Below are 24,630 nucleotides of genomic sequence, written 5' to 3'. Positions count from 1 at the left end.
AGCATGCATTCTTAGCTCCTTAAACCTTAACCCACAGCCAGATCCAACCGTGGGTATCCCAGCAAGGCTTGTTTGGGGTATTTTGCCTCCAGGAAGGAGGAAGAGTTCATTCTTTGGGGAGACAAGGTTTCAGAGAATCGAAACACCCCACTTTTCTTGCTCTCTCTTTGAGGAGGATGCATGTTATTCCCATCCGTACAAGTCAAGTCTCTTTTCAAAAAGCTGCGGACCCGGGATCCCCCAGGTATCCAGGACCCTTCCCCATGATGGAGTATCAGGAGAACCATGGTGTCCCCTGAGAGAGCTAGCATGGGGTCAGCAGCACAAGGCATCCCTGGAGCCACAAGCCTGCCCACCCCTTCCTCACCCATTCACTCGGGCTTTTGCAGTAGGACACGTGAAAGGACCGAGAGAAGACACAGAAGGGCAGGGGGACTCCATCCTGACCCCACTTTCATCAGAGTTGATCTGAGCAAGTCTGTCCTGTGTTTCTTCAGCAGTAACAGTAATGTCAAGAAGATCAGTTTTGCTAAATCCCTTGGCCACTAATTCTTCCTTAATTCCCTTAATGGTGTCATTGTCTTTCAAGGAAACCCAGACTCAAAATCTTGGTCAACATGAATACCTGCCTCCTTTGCCTCTTTCATGCAGTGTCTCACATCTCGCTCTTCCTCTCTGGGACATATTTTGTTTTTCACTTTTCCTTTTCATTTCTAGTGCCTCTGCCCTTAAAGTCACCCTGACCTTCTTGCCAGGGCTGTTGCAGTAGCGTGCCAATTTGACTCCTCTATAAAATTTTCCTATACCAAATCATCCCAAAGCCTGCTGCCAGTTTAGTAATCTTTACTTTTTAAAGTAGCTTAAACGTGTCTTTCAATGGCTTTGCATTGGCTTGTATAAGAACATTCAAGTTACATAGGTCAACCCAGTTTGCTGATTAGATGCCAGTGTGTTTCAAGTTACCTCTCTGGTCTCCTTTCTCCACCAAATTTCCCACTGTTCACCAAGCTTTCCCTGCCTGTAGAGGCCTGAAAAGCACAGTATTTGAGATTTGACTCAACCATTTATTGACTGGGTATTCTTGGGCAAGATTTTTTTTAAGCGTCCTGGCCCATGAAGTTGGTATTTTATTTTGCCCTCAGAGGGGTGTGGTGCAAGCTGAAAGAGACAACACGAAGCCTTGAGCGCTCAGAGAGGAAGCTTGCAAAGTGTCTTGTACCTATGAGTTCCACCCACATCCTGCCTCCGAGCTTTGGGCTTCAGCTCATGCTGCACAAATATTCATGAATCTAAACTAAAGCCATGCTCCACGTAGCCCTAGCTCTTGGATCAGGTCCTCCAGAAAAATTCCCCTGATTTCCATGACAGGAAAATTCCTGTGGTACCACTCCTATAGCATGTCATGTCCTTCTCATTGAAGTTCGTCTTATCACACACAGTAATAATAACTAACATGTATTGCACACTATAGGCCAGGCACTTTTCTATGTGTTTTTTGTTTACTTCTTCAATTTAATTCTCATGCCAACCTCATGAAATATTATCACTATTTATCTTCAATTACATTGGAGCAAAGAGACCCACAGAGACTTAAACAATTCAAGGGCACACCCTAGTCAGTGGTAAGGCCCCATGCAAACTCAGGAAGTCTGACTCTAAATTCCATGACTTAACTACGACATTATGTTGCAAGTGCTCTGCTATTAGAAGCGGAACGATCTTCTTCTATCTAATCTAGAGCTTGCCTGGAGCAGAGGGAAAATTAAATAATGTATTCAATGATACTCCTACAGAAGAGCCCCAGTTCCACCCCAGAGACACTGAAAGTCTCCCACTAACTACCTCCACCTGGATGTTCTAAGGACACCTAACGCTCAATATACCACAAACTCCATTCCCCTTCCTTCCCTCCAATTCTTGTCCTCCCATCTCTGTGGCATTCAGTGGCATCTCTATCTACCCCAAAACCCAGATTGGCTGCCAAGGAATTCTCCTGCTTTCCCCTGGTCTCCCAAATCCAATCATTGTCTCAATTCAATATATTTTATCTTCTAAATAGCTTTGGAATCCATCTCCTTCTTTCCAGACCTACCAGCACTTGTCTGATTTTGTCTCTCAGTAGCTATTGGCCTTAGAATGACAGAAATGAATAGATGACTTCATTTCTGAGGGAGCAATTCTAAAACTATTCTCACAGCAGTTAAAATGACAGGCCTTTGGAATTCAAGAAATGCCTTGCTTCTTAATAGCATGAAACATTCTCTTATGTATTATCTGTTTGCATGCCCCCAAATTATTGTACAGCAAGGAAATATTGATAGATGAGCAGCATGTGGTTGACATCAAGTGAGAAGTGTGTTGAACAAGGGCAGAATGCTCTTAAGATGACATGGGCTCCTGGGTTGGAATTCTACCTCCACATCCTACCTGGGCCAACTGCTCACCTGTCTAAACTGCAGCATCCTTTTCTATAAGATGTGCCCATTAATAGTACTTGCCACAAAATGTTAAGGGCTTAGTAAGAAAGTCTACTTGGAGGGCTACTGTAATGCCTGATAGATCAGGGGTATTCAGGGTTATCCATTAATTATGACCTCAGAGCCTGGGAGGTTGCTCTGCTGACCTCAGGCAGAGTGAGGAATTCCTTAAATCCTAACCCTGTGTTCAATTCATGACAACACTTTCACCCCACACCAGGAATGGCATTTCTTTCAATCTTAGTGCTGCACATCAGAATCTCCTGAGGAATTTATGAACTTATGATTTGCTGGCCCTGTCAAGGGCATCTGACCTAATTGAGTTAGATGTAGCCTGAGCATTGGGATTTTAAAGCTCCTTGGGTATTTCTAACATGCAGTCTATAATGCATGTTATTGACTTTGACAAGGCCTGGGTGCATGGATAGATCTTGTCATAAGAGTTATGTTGGGGCAGAGGTAATATATAAGAGAAAGAGAAGGGTGTGGACCCTATATTCTAGAGAAAATCATTGGACTGCTATAGACTCAGCACAAGTGTCAAAAGAGCAAGACATCAGCTACAGAAAAAAACCAAGTTAAACTTCTTTTAGCAGCTGATCAGTTAGTTTTAGGGTAATCATCTATGTTGGACCAGGGAGTTGCTGCCTTTAAATGACTATTAATATTCTTTCCAAGTTGTTTGTTTCAAGTTTTTGTTTCAGTTGAGGAGCTCTGGAGAAAACCACAAGGAACTGGTTTAAACCAGCCAAGGCCACTCAGGCCCTCTTCTAGGTAACTTTTAGAGTACACATTGTTCATTGTAATCTCAATATCATGTTAAATTCTCCACGCAGGGGATGGATGTTCCTATCAGTCATTTTTGAACATGTGACTTATGAAGACTCATGACTTCCAACTGAGCATGCTCAGGAATGTGCCCGTCTCTACATGTGATAAGAGTCTTTCCAGTATGAATGTGCATGCGTTTCCCCAACAGAAGCCCTTTGCTCTCTGTTAGTGCAGGGGCACTGCTTTGAGAATGAACCCCAGGGCTCTCCTTGCTTGCTACAGGCAGGATGTCCTCATCAGATTCATGCTGAGAAAAGATCACCCACTTCTGGATAAAAATATTGCCGATACAGCCCTCAGGTGCAAGTAATCAACCTCTCTGAGCTCTTCTGTCTCCTGGCTTTGCACGCATCGAGGGTGTATCTGTTGCCTTTGGTTACATTTCTATTTGTTCCCCAACTGTCAACAATGCTAATATTTTATCAAGACACAAAGGTTAGAAAGCAAACCACTTTGCCATTTGGTGTAATTCAGCTGTCATTGGCCACCAGTGCTGCTTCACGGAGCCACTGCCCAACACAGACCCAGTGATTGCCCACTCCCGGGCCCACCATCTCCCACGAGGCAGGCTTAGGAGCATCCTCTGGGGAGAAGTAAAACTCAGAGTGAGGTTTTGACACTTACCTGGTTAATATTAAAAGTTTTGGCCTTGTTAAACCTGGTGGAACCTTTGAGCAACATTAGAAAAGGTGGTTTGTTTAAACTGCAGCCTCCCAGGGACACGTCTCTCTTGGTGGTTTTACTGGCCAAATCCAGGACTTCAGGACTCTCTAATAACCTGGAACAAGGGCAGAAATGGAAGATGCTGCCAAACTCTCACACATGGAGGAAGACACACTGGTACAGAGAGAGCATCATTAAAATTAGCAATTCTTACTGCCATGGTGCCTGGGGAAACTTTGATCACCTGCCTGTCTATCACATCGACAGACAGCAGAAGGGCTCAAGAAGCGTTTATTGACTTGGATTGTGGCAGGGCTAGAACACTAGCTCTTTCTTGGGAATGGGTATCATAGAGAGAAATGTGAAAGTCAAATATGCAGAGAGGAAAAAGATGGGCACGGGCTGATACAGAATTATGGCAAATAACAGCAAACCTCAAAGGTGAATTTATGAAGGATGTATCTGACTATGCTTGAGTAGGAAACTCTCATAGCAAATCTGCTTTATCCCATGTTTGCTGTCTGAGTCTTATGATGGCAGAAAGACTAAGCCCTCCTTGTCTTCTCCATCACTCCTACTTCCTGTTCAAGGAAGATGTTTCATCAGACAGATGGAGATTGAGAACTCTGAGCCTCATCCTGGCCAAGGAGGTTGGTGCCTGATGGGTGACGGGAGAGGAGGTGACACCATTAGGGCAGCCTGCAAGTTCAAACCCACAGTAAATGGCCAGAACCAGGACTTCCCTCTGCCCTGGGGAGGATTTGCCTCTTATCTAAACCCAATCATTTAAAATTTCAGGAAAACAGTTAAATGCTTGCAAGCACGGAAGCACCAAGCTCTGTTCTTTCTACTAGAAGTCGTGTTCAACACTGTGGGGATTTGATCTCCTATTACTGAACTGGTCCATGCAATACCTTGGCTTGAAAACCATGGTGAGCTTATCATATCTAATTGCACAATCTTGATTAAAATGAAATAAAACTTCAATGTGAATATTTTCCAGGACCATAATCTGAAAACTAATTTTAGTGAGACCTTTTCCAAGGTTATATGCCGATGCTGCCCTTCTAAAGGGAGACTGAAGTCAGGAGTATTTTGTTGGTTTGTTTGTTAATGGATGTCTCTTGCCAAAGGGGTATTTTGGAAGTCTGCAGTGTGAAAGGCTTGTACAGCAGGTTCATTGATCTGACTTTGCTAACTGGATCAATGAGATATCCTTTGTGCAGGCAGGCTGTCCTCAGTAGTTACACACTGAGAAAAGATCACCCACCTCTGGATAAAAACATTGCTGATACAACCCTCGAAATAACTCCCACCAAGGCGGAGAGATTGCTGAGAATCTGAAAAGCCTGGTAGCCTTTGGTTCTTTCTCAGAGGTTGGTCATCAATGAGAAGTCGGAGACTGGAAGAGAGGAAAGCAAAACAAAGGTAAGAACATCTTGGTCAATTTGCTGTCTTTACATAAATTCAATAACTATTATCTAAAAGAACTAGTTAGGGGAGATCCAAGATGGCAGACTAGAGGGAGGCTACATTCCTTGTTGCTCCATAACTCCAGTTTCAAGCAGAGGATATCTGTTTCTTGGTGAGGCAGTTTTTGCTGCTTATTGATCCCCTGCTGTTTACCCCATTTGTCTGCTGTGATCACCTGCAGTCTGCCAGCATATCGATGCCTTTTTTGAGTGTAGATTGCTCACTGTCAGGCGCCTATCATCCACCATTTGCCTGCCTCAAGCCTGTCCATCGCCTGCCTTACACCTACCCACAAGGTTCACCTCCCAATCGTCCGACAACAATCAGCAAACTGACCGCCGACCGCCAGTGGAGCACCAGCTGCCTGCTGTTGCCTGGAAGTTCACTGTTACAGTACCTGCAGGTTTGATTACACGTGGCTGCCGCCATTTTGAGACAACAGCCAGGCCCCATAGGACTCCTGGCCAGACTGACTGAGCCCCGTCTCCAGGACCCCTCAGCCCGACCGTTCACTCCCTGCCTCTGGGGCCCTCACATCTGACTGCTCCCTGCCACCAGGACCCCCAGACCAATTGACTGCGCCATATCACCGGGACCCCAGACTGATTGATTGCACCCGGCCTCCAGGATCCCGCAACCACACCAAATACACCCAACATCCAGGACCCCTGCCTGACCAACCGCACCCCGCCTCCAGGACCTCCAGCTGACCACGGCCACACCCTGAGCTGCAGCTCCCCATTTGCCAACACATTTGGAAGCCAGAGCAGCCATCTTGGATAATCCTGGAAGCCATAGCTCCAATCTTTAGGTGGGGCAAATCCCATCCTGAGACACCTGGTGGAGACTTGAAGCTCATTGTCAGGTACCTCTCCTGCATCAGGCTACTGAAGACTGGGAGGTTTCATTACTATATGACTGTTATACTATAGATTTTCTTTTTTCTCCTTATTGAAAAAATTTAAGTTTTTATTTCTTTACTTTTCTTGCTCTCTTTTCCTTTTGTTTACCTGTTCCCTCAGAGTCTCTTTCTTCCTTTTTTGCATGCTAACATCCAATTTCTTTTGATTACACTCTCACCCTTTCTATTATCTAGAACTTCTGTATATTCTTTTCTTATCCCATTAACAGCTACATTCTACATTCCTCTGCATCCTCTTTGTCCTTCATTGAAACTGCAGACCTTATTGCAAATCTGTTTGTTTTACTGAAGATAATATTTGAACTCATTCTGTTTATTATGACAATTTTGTTATTGTCCTCATAGGGGCTATTTGGTCTAGGATTGCATAGTGTCTGAATTGGGCACTGCTAATATTGATCTCACCTTAAAAAAGGGTTATGCAAACCTATAGGGTCACTATAAGCCTACAGGGGGAAATCTGCCAATACCCCAGATCTGCACTGCTAGAGGGGAAGATACATGAACAACATGAAAAAACAAGGGAAGAAAAATGATTCAAACAAATCTAGATTTCTATATTAATAGAATCCAATGACAGTATGTTAGAAGAAATGTCAGAAAAGGACTTCAGATTATACATGATTAAGATGATTTGCGAAGCAAAGGATGAGATAAGAGAGCAAATGCAGGCAATGAATGATAATACCAATAAGCTGAAAGAGCAACTGCAGGAAACAAAAGATCATTTTCAACAAAGAGATAGTGATTCTCTAAAAAAAAACAACGGAAATCCTTGAAAATGAGGGAAACAATAAACCAAATAAAAAAACTCAATGGAAAGCATCACCAAAGACTAGACCACTTGGAAGACAGAACCTCAGACAATGAAGACAAAACATTTAATCTTGAAAATAAAGTTGCCCAAACAGAGAAGATGGTAAGAAATCATGAACGGAATCTCCAAGAACTACGGGACATCATGAAAAGACCAAATTTAAGAATTATTGGAATTGGGGGGAAGGCACAGAGATACAAACCAAAGGAATGAGCAAACTATTCAATGAAATAATATCAGAAAATTTCCCAAACCTGAAGAATGAAATGGAAAATCAAATACAAGAGGCTTACAGAACACCAAAAGCACAGAATCATAACAGATCCACACCAAGGCACATTATAATGAAAATGCCTAACATTCAAAATAAAGATAGGATTTTGAAGGCCGTGAGAGAAAAGCATCAGATTACATATAGGGGGAGACCAACACGGATAGCAGCCGACTTCTCAACCCAGACTCTAAAACCTAGAAGGGCCTAGACCAATATATTTCAAGCTCTGAAAGAACATGGATGCCAACCAAGAATCCTAAACCCAGCAAAACTAACCTTCAGATTTGAAGACAAAATAAAATCCTTCCATGATAAACAAAAGTTAAAAGAATTTACAAATAGAAAGCCTGCACTAAAGAATGTTCTCAACAGAATATTCCATGAGGAGGAAATGAAAAACAACAATGTAGGTCAGCAAAGGGAGGAAGTACCTTAGAGAAAAACCACTCAAAGGAGAAACCAAGCCGACTTAAAAACCAAAAATAAGCCAAATGACTGGGAATACCAATCATATCTCAATAATAATCCTGAACGTTAATGGCCTAAACTCGTCAATCAAAAGACATAGACTGGCAGAATGGATTAAAAAGAAAGACCCAACAATATGCTGCCTGCAAGAGACTCATCTCATGGAAAAAGACATCCACAGACTAAAGGTGAAAGGATGGGAAAAAACCTGCCATGCACATGGACTCAATAAAAAAGCAGGGGTTTCCATCCTCATATCAGATAAAGTGGATTTCAAGCCAAAGTTAGTCAGAAGGGATAAAGAGGGACATTTCATACTGCTTAAGGGAACCATAAATCAGGAAGACGTAATGATAGTAAATATTTATGCCCCAAACAATGGTGCATCCCTGTACATCAAACAAATCCTTCTCAACTTCAGGAATCACATAGATCACAACACAATAATTCTGGATGATTTAATGTGCCGCTGTCACCACTAGATAGATCTTCCAAACAAAAACCAAAGAAACCATAGAACTCAATAACACAATCAATAACCTAGACTTAATAGACATATATAGAATATTCCATCCATCAACGAGCAGATTCACTTTCTTCTCAGCAGCACATGGAACCTTCTCGAAAATAGACCATATGTTATGCCACAAAGCAGCCCTTAGGAAATGCAAAAAAACAGAGATACTGCCTTGTGTTCTATCAGATCATAATGGACTGAGAGTAGAAATCAATGACAAAATAAAAAACAGAAATTTCTCCAACACCTGGAGACTAAATAGTATGCTATTGAATGAAACATGGATAACAAAAAAACATCAGGGAGGAGATAAAAAATTTCTTAGAGGTCAATGAGAATGATGATACAACATATCAAAATCTCTGGGACATGATGAAAGCAGTACTAAGAGGAAAATTCATTGCATGGAGCGCATTCCAGAAAAGAATGAAAAGTCAACAACTAAATGACCTAACATTACAGCTCAAAGCCCTAGAAAAAGAAGAACAGAATAACAGCAAAAGTAGTAGAAGACAGGAAATAATTAAAATCAGAGCTGAAATCAATGAAATTGAAAAAAAAAGAAACTATTCAAAAGTTGACAAAACAAAAAGTTGGTTCTTTGAAAAAGTAAACAAAATAGACAAACCGTTAGCCACACTAACAAAGAGAAGGAGAGAGAAAACTCAAATTACTAAAGTTCTTGATGAAAAAGGAAATATCATGACAGACGCCACTGAGATACAGAACATAATGAGAAGCTACTTTGAAAATCTGTATTCCAACAAAATACAAACTACCGAAGACATTGACAAATTTCTAGAGACATATGCTCCTCCCAAACTGAACCAGGAGGACATACACAATTTAAACAGATCAATATCAAGCAATGAAATAAAAGAAGCCATTAAAAATCTACCATCCAAGAAAAGCCCAGGACTGGACAGATTCTCAGCTGAGTTCTACAAAACCTTCAAAGAAGAACTCATTCCAATTCTTCTCAAAGTATTCCAGGAAATAGAAAAGGAGGGTACCCTACCAAACTCGTTCTATGAAGCTAATATCACCCTCATACCCAAACCAGGAAAAGACACATTGAGGAAAGAAAATTTTAGACCAATATCCTTGATGAATATAGATGCAAAGATCTTTAACAAAATATTGGAAAACTGTATCCAAAAACATATTAAGAAAATTGTGCACCACAATCAAGTGGGGCTCATCCCTGGAATGCAAGGATGGTTTAACATCCATAAATCAATAAACGTAATCCATCATGTCAATATACTTAAGGATAAGAATCCCATATGGTTATTTCAATTGACACAGAAAAAGTGTTCGACAAAATACAACACCCCTTCATGCTCAAAACACTAGAAAAAATAGGGATAGTAGGAACATACCTCAACATTGTAAAGGCTATTTATGCTAAGCCCATGGCCAACATCATTCTTAATGGAGAAAAACTGAAACCATTTCCTTTAAAAATGGGAACAAGACAGGGATGTTCTCTTTCACCACTTCTATTCAACATTGTTCTCGAAACTCTAGCCAGAACAATTACACAGACTGAAGATTAAAGGAATACGAATAGGAAAAGAGGAACTTAAGCTGTCACTATTTGCTGATGACATGATTCTATATTTAGAGGATCCAAAAAACTTCTCCAGAAAACTTCTAGACTTTATCAATGAATTCAGCAAAATAGCAGGCTATAAAATCAACACGCATAAATCTAAAGCATTTTTATGCACAAGCGATGAAACAGCTAAAAGGGAAATGAGGAAAACAACTCCATTTGCAATAGCCTCAAAAAAAAAAAATACTTGGGAATCAATCTAACCAAAGAGGTAAAAGATCTCTACAATGAAAACTACAAAACATTGAAGAAAGAAATTGAGGAAGACCTTAGAAGATGGAACGATCTCCCATGTTCTTGGATAGGCAGAATTAATATTGTCAAAATGGCCATACTACCAAAAGTGCTATACAGATTCAATGCAATTCCAATTAAAATCCCAATGATGTACCTTACAGAAATAGAGCAAGCAATCATGAAATTCATCTGGAAGAATAAGAAACCCGGAATAGCTAAAGCAATTCTTAGCAGGAAGAATGAAACAGAGGGTATCGCAATACCAGAACTTCAACTATACCTCAAAGCAATAGTAACAAAAATGGCATGGTATTGGCACCAAATGGTACAGAGTAGAGGACATGGACACAAACCCAAATAAATACATTTTCTCATACTAGACAAAGGTGCCAAAAATATGCAATGGAGAAAAGATAGCCTCTTCAACAAATGGTGCTGGGAAAACTGGAAATCCATATGCAACAGAATGAAACTAAACCCCTATCTCTCACCCTGCACAAAAATCAACTCACAATGGATCAAGGACCTTGAAATCAGATCAGAGACCCTGCATCTTACAGAAGAAAAAGTAGGTCCAAATCTTCAGCTTGTTTGCAGGATCAGACTTCCTTAACAGGACTCCCATAGCACAAGAAATAAAAGCAAGAATCAATAACTGGGATAGATTCAAACTAAATAGCTTTCTCTCAGCAAAGGAAACTATCAGCAATGTGAAGAGAGAGCCTACAGAGTGGGAGAAAATCTTTGCCAATCATACTTCAGATAGAGCACTAATTTCCAGAATCTATAAAGAACTCAAAAACTCTACACAAAGAATACAAATAACCCAATCAACAAATGGGCTAAGGAAATGAATAGACACTTCACAGAAGATCTACAAGCAATCAACAAACATATGAAAAAATGTTCACCATCTTTAGAAATAAGAGAAATGCAAATCAAAACTACACTAAGATTCCATCTCGCCCCAATTATATTGGCGATTATCAAGAATACAAGCAACAATAGGTGTTGGAGAGGATGTGGGGAAAAAGGTACATTCATACATTGCTGGTGGGGCTGCAAATTAGTGCAGCTACTCTGGAAAGCAGTGTGGAGATTCCTTAGAAAACTTGGAATGGACCCACCATTTGACCCAGCTATCCCACTCCTCGGCCTATACCCAAAGGACTTAAAATCAGCACACTACAGAGATACAGCCATGTCAATGTTTATAGTTGCTCAATTCACAATAGCCAGATTGTGGAACCAACCTAGATGTCCTTCAATGATGAATGGATAAAGAAAACTGTGGCATATATATATAATGGAATATTACTCAGCCATAAAGAATGATAAAATTATGGCATTTGCAGGCAAATGGATGAAATTGGAGAATATCATGCTGAGATAAGCCAATCTCAAAAAACCAAAGGACGAATGATCTCACTGATAAGCGGATGATGACACATAATGGGGGGTGGGAGGGGGGCTGGAATGGAGGAAGGATGGACTGTATAGAGGGAAAAGAGGGGTGGGAGGGGTGGGGGGAAGAAAAAATAACAGAATGAATCAAACATCATTACCCTATGTAAATGTATGATTACGCAAATGGTATGCTGTTACTCCATCTACAAACAGAAACAAATGTATCCCATTTGTTTACAATAAAAATAAATTTAAAAAAAAAACTAGTTAGACTTTTAAGAGTACTTAAATTTTTTTCATGTATTTGTGTTCACATAGCATTTTTATTAGACATTGTATACATAGAGAAGGTACACATAACATAAATGTTCAGCTCAATGGATTTTTGAAACATGAATACACCAACATAACCAGCACCCAAAGAAAGAAACAAAATAGCCCAGCACCCCAGGAACCCTGTTCTGTGTTCCTTTTTCATCTCTAGCTTCCCTCCCTCTCCATGAATAATCAGTATTCTGGATTTGACATAATAAATTAATTTGGCCTATTTTTGAACTTCATGCAAATAAAATCATAGGGGTTAAACTCTTTGATGTGTGACTCCTTTTGCTCCACATTAGGTTCATTCATGTCATTATTACAGTTCTCCATCTTTCTTTTTATTGGTGTATAGTATTTCATTTGAAATGTACCAGTGAATTCATCTATCCAACTATTGATTTATTTTGTGTATGAGGAGATTAATATGGAACAAGGAAGGAGGCCAAGACTTATTAGTCAAATTGCATTTGTATTAATAACAAATATTTTGCAAAAAGGTACCAGAAAAATTTGTTTAAACTAAATAAAGCAGAACTCTATGCACTTTGGCAGAAATATCATCCCACTTACCCTGTGTTGTCTCTTATTACAGATACATAATGCAGTAAACCATCCATATATGTCTGTGGAGATTTAAAAATTGGGCTGCTGCTATCCCTGGTGCTTAATTCAATGTGACCATCTTCCAGAGTGACCTGAAGGCTAGTTGTCTGAAATCATCATAGAAGACACACATCAGCAATTAATTTGTATTTAAGGATTATGAATGAATACTGAATTTATGACTCAAATCATGTATAAAACACAACGTTTGACCCAGATGTTTTGGCTTAGTCATTTTAATCTAAAGATTCCCTTTTGAATATTTTGACTCCATGAATATAAAAATCTTAGCCAAATTAATTCAGCTTTGATGAATTCGTCAACTTCATTTTTTTTGGACTTAATATATTCATTAAGCCAACTGGATTTCTCAATGAGTTATACAAAATAATTATACCATTTCTAAATATTTCTATTTTTACTTTTATTTTGTTGAAGTTATTTCCATCCAATTCTTTTCTGAATAATTTTTACAGCAAAGAGTTGATATATCGATTTTTAAAATAGGAAATATGCTAATTATCGATCATTCTGCTCAACAGTACTTCTTTCTCAGGCCCAGTCCATCCTACTCTGACTCTTTGGAGATATGAAATACAATGAGCCATTTTAATATTAACATTGAAACTTCTGTAAGCAATAGTAAGTGACACAGGAATTTCCAACAATGATTTTTTCCCACATAAACATTATGACAATGATTTCTTGTCTTTGGTCATTATGAATTTTTTACTATCTGGTCATTATTTCTAGGAAGTCAAAATTTTCATGTCGATTTCTGCAGGTCTAAATTTTGGTAAGATGATTTGTCTCCTTTGGTCATTTTTTTTTTAACTGTGCAATTTCAGTAGCTGTCATTCCAATTTTATTTATATTATTTTCTATCAAGTACAAATTTTTGCATTTCTCAGAAGGATGTGATTCTTCAGTTAGCTTTTAGTCTGTTTTTTTTTTTTTTTTTTTTTTCTTTTGGGGCTGGGGTACCAGGGATTGAACCCAGGGGTGCTGGGTTGAACCACTGAGCCACATCCCCAGCCTTTCTTATATTTTATTTTGAGGCAAGGTCTTGCTAAGTTCCTCAGGACCTTGCTATGTTGCTGAGGCTGGCTTTGAACCTGTGATCCTCCTGCCTCAGCCTCCCAAGCTTCTGGGATTACGGCGTGTACCACTACACCCTATTGTGCTGCGTTCTTTCCACTTGGCAGTCTTCATTTTGAATTGGTTCAAAGAATGCTACTTCCTATGTATTTCTTTGCTACCCATTATGGAATTGAAGGCAATGTCCCTAAGATATTTCTAAGATTCCTCTCTTGTCCAGGATTGATCTAATAATTTGCTAACTCTACTCTCCCACCTGGTTTGGACCATTCTCTGTATTGTATACTAAGTGTTCCTACACGCGGCAGAAGAAACAAGTATTAGGTTTCAGAAGAGCTAGGCCAAGACCTCCTGCTTTGATGGAAGTCACCCCCACTGTCAAATGTTGGCATGTGCTTTGATGGGACTAAATATGTGTGTGTGTGTGTGTGTGTGTATACACACACATATACATATATGCATATATACATATATATACATGAATATATATATTCATGTATCTCTAAAGGCTGGTGAGTGAGTTACCAAGAGAGGTCTTCCTAATACTGGGTAGCCTCAGAGTCAGTCAGCTACCTCCCACGGTCTTCTCAACAGAGGCTAGATATATAGTGTGCTTGACAATTCTAAAGAAACAAATCCAGGAACAACAGTATTCTACTTCTACTTAAAAATTCCACTCTTTCTGCAAGTGGATTTTGTGGCGTCTGCGAGTACTGACTCGTTGACTCCTCCACCTACACGGCCACACCAGCAAAATCCTCTTCAGCTGCAGAGGGCACCTCTTCGCCAAAGAGAATTTCTGAGGTTCTGTTGTACATGGGAGGGAAAAAGGATTCTCTTTCCTTCCATTCTCTAGATATAAATATTGTTCAACTAGTTGCTACAAAGAAAGGACTCTGAAGGGCTATCTTTTGTGTGATCAAAGGTAATAACAGAAAAATTTGGATTTTTTTACTTTAGATTTGAGATTTACCATGTTGTTATTAATAATAACTATAATTCACTTAAAATCACAAAATATGCCTATGAAGAACAAAAATGAGGAGGGGATGGAAAGAGGAAGACTGGGGATCAAAATGGAGAAAACTATATGCATTTATGAATATGTCAGGACCAACCCCCTTATTTTGTATAGTTTCATAATGCACTAATAAATAAAAGTTTTAAAAGAATAAAAGTGAATCCATGGTTACACACAAATTCAGTCCTGTAAATCCTAGGTACTTCCTAAGCCTGATTTCTTTTAGGACCTACCCCAGGGTGGGGTATAGTTCTCATGCTTGAACTATACAGTCGTGTTTGCCATGACAAGATCTAAAATGTTCTATGACTCTACCTTCCAAACATCTCTGTTGCTTTTGACACAAAACTTTGAGTCAAGTTTAAACCTTGTTCAATATTAAGGTACTATTTCTTACCCGTGTCTGATGATTTAATAATACACCACTGGGTTGAAAGGTCTGAAACCCAAATGAGGCCTGGAAACGGTCAGGCAAGGGTGAGTCCAAATTAGTGAAACTCAATTGCCCACCTCTGGAGAATGAGGCAGATCGCACAAGCTGAAATGCAAATGTGGAATAAATTACTGGCACTATCAACATTTCATGGCTCAAATACAGTATCCTGCCCTATATCACTTTACTGGAACTGATGAAGGTGATTTTTGTAACTCAGAAAGAAACCGAGTTTGCGTTTCTGCATAATAAGTTACCTATCATCTGTAAGAATTTGTGCATATTGCTGATATTCTTACTTTGCCACAAATTTAATGTGTAAGCCGGGAGAGGCTCTGTACCTTGCAAAATATGTGGGCAGGGTAGGTGAACCAGTTCACCTGTATTGATGAAAGTGTAGGACAGAAAGAAGTCCAAAGTTCAGGAGACGGATCAGCAGGGAGGCACGCTGTACTTGGTTTGCAAGGTTCTGAACCCCCACTTACCTTCCAATCCTCGGAGCACTTTTTGGTAACTCCCACAGTATCATTCAACCTAACAACACCACTGGTTTTCTTCAGATTTTTCATGCAGCCTCGAAAAGCAGGTGTAGAAATGTTAAACCTGATGAAGGATACAGAATAGGGTCATACCAGGCTCACCTGAGAATCAGACCTGAAACACTTGCTCCCAGGATTTCCTCTCCATAAACAAGTCCTGTGCATTTTATGCTTCTCGGTGCTTATGTTCTCCTGGGATTCCTATGATGTAGCTTATTTTATGATGCTGGGACAATCTACCTCTTTCATTCATCAAGTGAGTCTTCATTTTTCACTTTAAAAATAGAATAATGTTGCCAAAAGAATGTCCAGTGTCTCCAGAGTGTACAGAGACAAAATAGACACAATATCTAGAACCTCCCACCCCCACTCCCCAGAGTCCTGGCATTTCCTGGAGGACAGCAAGTATATTAATAAGTTAGTATACTGCCTGTTACATAAATGTGTTAAGAAATTTGTAAATAACATATAAGAACCACGAATGCTCTAGAAAAACTTTTGCTTTTTCCTGTCCACTCTTAAGTGAGACAGTATGAACTTGGAAGAAGTAAAGTGTTACTTTTTGGTTCAGTTCAATTTTGGAAAAGGTGACTTGGTTTCATCAATGACACAATGGAAGACGTCATCTGGGTTCCAGGCTGCATCCACCACTTCCTAAGTCTCCAAACTATGCGACATGGACAAGGGTCACTGTGAGGATTAAGCCTGCTAGTGCATGGGAAGAGCTCGGGACAGTGGTGGCATGTGGCTATGACTGCTCAGGTGTTCCAGAGGCACAACAGTGCTCTCTAGAGATGTGGGCTGTCCCTGCTGCTTGAGCAGGACCCTCGACTTCTCTGTGCCTCTGTTTCCTTATCTGTACAATGGGATCATGCTAATGCTTCATAGGGTTGTCCTGAGTTTAAATAAGTTAATATATGCAACACATTCAAATGGTGGTTGGTGCAGAGTGAGGATTCAATGTGAGATGGTAGGGGCTGGTGACCATCCCCATGTTAATGTACTATCATTATTATTATGACAACAATTTCTACACCTTCTTGTGTAATGCCTTGGCATTTCCCTTTTGATTTGACTTCTGAAAGTGTTTGGAGCTGAATTCACATGAAGCGTTAACACACAGGAACTGACTGAAACTGGCAAATATATTTCTAAAACAAATGGTATACGAAGAAAAGCCAAAGATTTCATTATAGATCCCTGGAGCTGCTCACTTTTTCTAAATGGAAAGGTGTCTGCATTCATTTTAAGCCAATTCATTATGAACAGCGGAGCTGCATGGAACACGCCTCAAATTAAATTTCATTAAAAGGAAAAGGAAGAAGCAAATTCTCACTGGTATTGCAGCATGAGCTTAATTGTTTTATAAAGATGACGTTTTGGCCCAGAAGAGGAGGAAAGTTCATTTTAATTCCTGGAGCTGGTCTCTTTAGACATATTTTTATGTATTATGAAATTCTCTCCTGGACTATCTGAAGGCCTAAACGTGTGTGTTTACTCCAGGATGCGGGGTCTGAACGCACCAGCTTAGGGGAAGGTGAATGTAGGGTACGTGTAGGTGTATTAAAGGTTTCGACACTGGGGCACATGTGTATGCATGCATACTCTGGGCCAATCTGTCCATAAAAGTGTATGGATCCATAGCTGCTGTAGGCAGATTTCAGAGAGCGACAAGAACAAAATATATTCCAAAACTCAGTGTTGAATACTTAATAAACATTCAACAGACCCCTGATGGATTTTCACTTCTCAAGTTATTTTCATGTTTTATGACTACACTCAGTAATGCAATGGTATAAGTCCCCAGGAAAGAGTTCCTTGATGGTGCTGGTATTAGCAGGGATGATCAGTTCTTCTCCTGGGAAGCAGATGGGAGCTACAGGCTGTGATTTCTGATTAGAATCTTAAACATTCCAAGATGTAGGTTCTCATTCACAGAAGTTACATCACCGGAAGAGAGGGAGACGCAAAACACCCACAAAATCCCTTGAGCAAAGCTGCCTTACTGAGCCATGGTGCTAGCTAGTGTGCTCTGCCCCACAACAGGTTTGGATACTCGGATGGCCACAAAGACCTTCCACGTATGCCAGGCATCAAACACTGCCCTGCTTGGGGAGAGCTGCTTTGTGGCCTCTACAGAGCCTGGCTGTGGGTTATGGGTAGAAGATCTCTGTGTCCATCCACCCCCAGGGACTGTTGGAGGGCAGTTTCAGGACTCGCTAGACCAATGACCACCCTGGAGGGATGAGGCAACCCAGAAATTGCTGAATATTGCTTACTATATTACTTTCAAAAGAGTAAAAGCCAGAGAAATCTTTTGACTGGCCTCTATTTCCTAAACGTCCCATTATCTTTTGATTTTGAAGGAAAACCAGAGTATGCTTGCCAGAAAAGAAGGAGCCCCTTGTTTGCAACATCCTAAGACAGAGTACAAGGTGAACCCTACATGCGTATCTACACGTGTATGCATTTCTATATCCGCATTTGTATTTTCTTAGTGGGTAGAGATAAAAAGGTGAAGAAAGGCTGAGTGCTGACTTAACCCAAGGCCACACCACTCTTCTGTGTGGCAGAGTCTAAACTGTAACTGCTCTTGTGGACCTGCCTTCCACCCTAGTGGGCCTGGATTGGCTGGTGCCCATGCCACTGACCAGGGACCTTCTGCTAGTAGTGCACAAATGCAAAACTCCCACCAAAGGTTTCCTTACTGCTTGCCCTGGAGAATTCCTCCTGGTGCTGGCTCTGGGCAGCGCACCTGCCTCCATAATCTAAATGACCACCTGTCCCTGAACATCAGTTACCCTGGCTCCAGCCTATTTTCTCTCTGGAGGTCCAGGCCATTATTGCCACCTGCTTCTGTGCCTCTCCACCTGGCTGTGTCTCTGGCCTCTGAGCACAGGCTGTTTCAGACTGAATGTGTTACCTGCTCTTCCTCTGGTGCCTCTATCCACCCATGTGTTCGACCAAAAGCCAAAAACCACTTGCCTCAGTCTTGACCACTTGCCTCCTTTACTAGCCAGCTGAGGCAACTCTTAGGGCTGCCCATTTGCATCCTTTTGGGACCTGCTCCCTCTTCCTCACCTGCACTGGTATTCCCCATTCCCCTGGGTCAGGCTACCCTCGTCTCTCACCTCTGCTGATACTTGTCTTTTCCAACTCCTCTGCCTGACCCTGCTCTTCCCCTTCCCTGATCCAATCTCTGCCCTGCACTAGAGTGAGCTACTGAAAACCCAAATGAGATCATGCCCTTTTTCTGTTGGTCTCTCCAGTGGCTCCTACCATGACGGGCAAGATCCCTGTGGTGTAGCCCTGAAGCCTGTGTGCACCCTGAGCCACACCTTACTGTAATGACCATCTCACTTCCACTCTTATTGAGATCTCTCCGACACCTGTCACATCTGTGATGCACGCTTGTGTGGTGAACCAGTAAGCAATAACTCTCAAATGTACTCGGAAGTGCTGACTACCTAAATTACTCTTCTTATTACATTTAGTTGAATAACATCAAGGTTACTGGTAATTCATAAATAGCTGTTCATGATCACATTGCTATTTAATATTACTATTCGATATTAATATCATCTCTTTGACTCAGTTTCTTCATTTGCAAAATTCAGGTGTTATATCCCATGACCTGCAAGGTCCATCTAGTTGAAAGACATTCACTCTAAAAAAATTAAGTGTTGAGCTTTCTGACTTTAAGAATTACAGCCTCAGGAGGCTGAGGCAGGAGGATCCCAAGTTCAAAGCCAGCCTCAGCAACTTAGTGAGGACCTAAACAACTTAGCGAGAACCTGTCTCAAAATAAAAAATAAAAAGGGCTGGGGATATGGCTCAGTGTGGTTCAATTGAGTTGAACCCCAGGGTTCAATCCCTGGTATGAAAAAATAAATAAATAAAATCATATACAGGAAAAGACTTACCTAGTGTCAGATATTGTAGAAAATAATCATAATCAAACATTCTGGGAATACTCTTAGCTTTGTCATGAGGCTGTACAAAATCTGGAATATTTTCATCTTACACATTATTGTCAGTGATCTAAAAGCCTTTTTGTATGTTACACACAAATTAACAGAATGTAAAAGTGATTTGTGAGTGCATCCTCAAAGTGGTGGATTTCAAATTAAGCTTTACAGCCTTTATGTAATGAATTTAATGCATCCAAGTGTTCGTTTGCCCAAGGGTGAATAATGCACCTATTCCATGCTTGTAGCCTGCATGGGGCCAGTAATACAGATGAGAACAAGACACTGGGTCTAGATTCTTCAAGAGATTCCCAAAGGCAGCAACCTCAGCTTGCAGAGCTTGATACTGCTCGGCAGACCCAGGCGACATCTGCTCTCTCCTTGCTGCCTCTACTGGCCAGAGATGCAGCCTCATTCCACTTGGAGGCACTGCCATCAACACAGTGGTGTTCTCTGTGGTTTCTCTCCTTCCAAGGATGACAGTGGGGACAACACAAAGTTTCCCTGATTCACTCCCTTTTGAATGGCCATTTTCATTATTCAGTATCTGCAATCTGTTCACTACATTGTTAGTACTGAAAAGTTAACTGTGGCCAGAATTAAACACGCTAGACTCAAGTTTTTGGTGGCATTCATTACCACTATGAAAGGCCATCAACATTTAAAAAACCAAACCAAAACAAAAAAAAGAAAATATGATCTTACCTTTCCCTGATCGCAATTGGAATTCCTCCCAGATAGTATGTGCTGAAATCAAACATTTTCCCTTCGATTCTAATGTTTTGATTATTCACATTTATCCGTGTAAGGTTTTGGGCTTTTCCAATTTTGATCAGAATCTGAAATAAATGAGATGAATCAGCAAGCAATGGGATAGAAAATAATTCTATTTACAGTGACCCAGAGCCATTAAGTTTTTACTTGTCTTCCTTCAGATTCATTTATTCATTTATATACAGACTGCAGTAACAGTTTGGGATAAAAAAAAAAAATCTGACATAAAAATATTTTAATAGGAATGTTTTTATGTGAAATTAATCATGGTTTATATATGCCATATATATATAAATATATATGTATATATTACAGATTTCATGCCTAAATATTCACATTTTAAAAGGACATGACTCTAAGTAGATAAAACAAGTCAGTCTGGTAATAGAGGGGTTTGTGTTTTGTCTTTGTTTGTTGGCACTGAATAATTTTAAAGGTCTCTAGACATTTAAAGATTTAAGTAAACAGACTTAAAGGGCATACCAAATGATCTCTTCCATTGTTGATGGTGTCCCTGATTCCTTTCTCTTTGGGTGGCTCTGAATTCAGTTTGTATCTTACCATGAGGTTGCCATCTTCTATATTTAGGGATATGAAGCGATCCTAGAATATGGAAATGATAAGGATTACCAGGCGACCTGGGGTAAAGAAAAGTCAGGGCCCTGGAACTCAAGTTATGCTCAATCAAAAGCTGCTCTCAGCTCCAGCTGCCTCCTGAGTTAAAAGGGATAGCAGGATGGGTGGAATGGTTCACTGCTGTAGACCATGCTGAACGTCACGCTCCATGCCTGGCACTCAGGATGGACACACAGCATGGTAGCAGTTATCATGACTTTGCTTCATGCCCATCCATAATCAGCAGACAGAACTGGAAACTGAAAGGATGAAGAACATTACAGCCATTTGAAACACAAGTACTACCTTTCAGAAAGAAAAGTCCCCAGAAAATTTCTACCACCTGTTTTCTGATTTATTCTATGTCTCAGCCACTTTGCTGCCTCATCCTCTCTATGCCCTATTTCAGTATCGGGGTCCCTTGGGGGTCCTGCATGGGACTCCTTCTTTCCCTCCCACCACTCCCTTTGCCTTGATGGTCACAGTTGCTCCTATGGTTCCAGCTCAACTGTACTCATGAAGCCCAGATGCTTCTCTCCAGCCTGGACCTGTCTCTTCAGGGCCAGGTGTGTATGTCTGATCCCCCTGTTATTGTTGTTGTTGTTTGCATGACTAATGATACCTCAAATTCAAAATATCCTCAGAAGAATTTATGATCTACATGCCTTCCATATGCTGCCAAACTTGTCTCTCTTTCCTTCATCCTGTACACATCTCTCTCTCTCTCTCTCTGTCTCTCTCTCTCTCTCTCTCTCTCTCTCTCTCTCACACACACACACACACACACCCCATCTTGGTAAGCAAGCCATACACTTAAGAGTCATTCCTGATCTTTCTCTCTGTCCAATCAAATCTTCTAAATTCTTCATCCCCCTGGTCCCAGCCACAAGGTCTTTAGCTCAACTGCATAGTAATAGCCTGCTGGTCTCCCCATGTCCCTTCAAATCACTTCCACTGTCTAGCAAGAGCAGCCTTCTGAAAAATACCAGTGCAAGAACCTTACTTTCCTGTTTCCAGAACAGCCCTGATGCCCTGGAAGATGCTGTGGCTGACCACCTCTTCCCTTCATTCCTTAGCACTCCCTCTTGCTCTCCAAGACACAACCGCACAGGTTACCCTTCCATCCCTGGGTGCTCCTGGCCTTCTCACCTCCAGGCCTTCTTTGGGTCCCTACCCCTGCCAGATCTACATTGCCCTGTCCCACAAATAACATTTTCAACTTGTCTTCTGGGTCTTTGATGAAGCATCCTCTGCTTAAGAAAAGATGCCATCTGCCTCATTTTTCCTCTATGTGGTTCCTTGCAATTGTGGTAGATAAAGGACCTATTAATAGTATGCTTTGTGTGACACCAACTTCCCCTCTAGAGGGCAGGAACCATGTCTGTCTTGACCATTATTGCCTCTGTCAAGGATCAAGGTTTGCACTGAAAGCAGCTATTTCCTCTGTGGTCAGATAAACTGAGGAATTTCTGACTCAGAGCTTGAAGACTTTGCTCTTACACAGTACCCTAACAATAAAAAGGTTCCCTTTGAAGCCCAAGGCCAGAGTCTTCATCTGAAAAGAAAATTGGTCCTTCTCTGGATCTTAAAACTTTACCCTTGAGAGTCAGGTTAGAGTTTATCAATTCACTAAAAGAGTAACAGCAGCTCCCAGAGAGGAATGAGCCATCCTGCTTAATAGCAGCTCTGCATCATTTCTTACTCAATGGCATTACGTAAGTTTTTTTTCTAACATAAATACTGTTCCTGGTTCTTAGTCTTTAAGAAGTTCAAAATGTAATACAGTTTGAGCATCTGAACATGAAATTCTCCAAAACCTAAAAAAAAAATTTTTTTGAGCATCAAAGTGATGTCACAAGGCTGATGGCTTAGTGCACACAATTTCATTTCATGCACAAAATTATTAAAAATATCGTATAAAGTTATCTTCAGGCTGCATGTATAAGTATGTGAATTTCTTGTTTAAACTTGAGTCCCATCCCTGAGATATTTCATTCTGTACATGCAAATAATCTGAAGTCTGAAAAAAAAAATCCCAAATCTGAAACACTGCTGGTCCCAAGCATTTTGAAAAAGAAATACTCAATCTCAAGAAAGAAGACCTTATTTCAGAAAACAACTGCCTTGCACTGAAGGCACTGGGCAACTTCTCACCTCTCAGCATCCTTCAGGCTGATTGGGACCTTCTCAAACCATCAGAACTGGCTCAGTCTCAGAATCTCCTTAAGGGTCTAGATCAACCCCAGAGAGGAGAGCTGGGCCAGGTCTGTGTCCCCAGCCTGCAGATAGAAGGGGCTGGTAAAACCCCAAACTCTTTATCAGCTCCACATTCTCAGACTAGAGAGTCTATGGTTTGATCCACATTTCTTCAGAAACACTACCTGGGAGAGCAACTACAGGAGCTCCTATTCCCAGGAGCAATCCACTAAAGGCCCAGGGCGGCTACACAGGCACCAGACCAAACCCACCTACTCTCCCTGGACCAGCAGGTGGCACGGATGTCACATGTTGAGTGTGCCTTTGGCTTTCTCTAACATAATGGATTTAAGTATTCTGTGCTTGTATAATTATATCAAAATGAATTCCATTGTCAGGAATAACTAAAAAGAACCAATGAAAAAGAAAGAATGGTACCCAGGAACCCCAGCAGCTTGAATGTTCCATGTCTTGAGAAGTCAAGAATCAGTCTGGTAAAGAGACACCCTAGCAGCCTGGCAAGAGTCAGAGCAAGATGGAACAGCAGGAAGTCACGTTATCAGGATCTCAGAGACTCCCCGGGGATCTGTACTTGTTCTGATGCAGGATAAGCAGATCATTAGGTGAGCAGTAATTTTCAAAGAATAAAACCAAAGATGAAGCCAGGTTTAGTGGTGCACACCTGTAGTCTCAGCTACTCTACTGAGGCAGGAGAATCCCAAGTTCAAGGCCACCTCAGCAACTTAGGGAGACCCTGTCTCAAAAAAATCAAAAAGGTTTGGGGTTATAGCTCAGGGGTAAAGTGTTTGCCTAGCATGTGCAAAGGCTCTGGGTTCAATCCCCCACGCTGCAAAAAAATAAATAAATAAAAATTAAAAACTGATGGAGAGAATAGAATAGAAAAAGGAGAGAATTCTTCCCCATCTTGCATTATGGTCTTAAATTCCTGATTACTCGTCCTCATCAAACCTCACCATTCCACTCTGCCCACAGCCAACTGAAAGAAACTATTGACCAAGAGAGAGGAGGCAGGCCAAGTTTGCTCATTGTTTTCCAGATCTACTTGGTTGTTTATAAACAACCTGCGAATTGCTACATAGAGTGGATATATTTGGTAGGATCTGGATGTTTATCTATTACCTGGTTTTCTGCAAAGAACAGCAAGCCTCTATCAACAGTGGTCTGGATGGTCTGTCCGAAGGTTGGGAAGGGAGCGTTTGGTTGAGTTGGAACCCGAGCATAGCCTGTACCTTCAAAATAGTTTTTGTCTGACTCTTCCTTTCTCCTGTCAACATCAATCATCACAAGTTAGAACACTGCAGCAAGGAAGGTGTCACTGTACAGCTGTGCTACTGATG

General features: G+C 40.9%; 1 protein-coding gene across 1 annotated transcript in view; it reads right to left on the bottom strand.

Annotated features, from left to right (window-relative positions):
* The window catches only part of LAMA3 (laminin subunit alpha 3), a 248,463-nt gene that overhangs the window by 16,352 nt on the left and 207,481 nt on the right, over positions 1 to 24,630 (bottom strand). Inside the window, 8 exon segments of the mRNA XM_079108746.1 lie at positions 3,933 to 4,086; positions 5,242 to 5,373; positions 12,596 to 12,735; positions 15,145 to 15,285; positions 15,666 to 15,783; positions 20,393 to 20,526; positions 20,945 to 21,064; positions 24,413 to 24,557. Of these exon segments, the coding sequence (XP_078964872.1) occupies positions 3,933 to 4,086; positions 5,242 to 5,373; positions 12,596 to 12,735; positions 15,145 to 15,285; positions 15,666 to 15,783; positions 20,393 to 20,526; positions 20,945 to 21,064; positions 24,413 to 24,557 (1,084 nt within the window).

This window comes from Sciurus vulgaris (assembly GCF_902686455.1).
Source record: "Sciurus vulgaris genome assembly, chromosome: 13".
NCBI lineage: Eukaryota > Metazoa > Chordata > Mammalia > Rodentia > Sciuridae > Sciurus > Sciurus vulgaris.
This window is presented reverse-complemented; position numbering and strand designations above follow the sequence as displayed.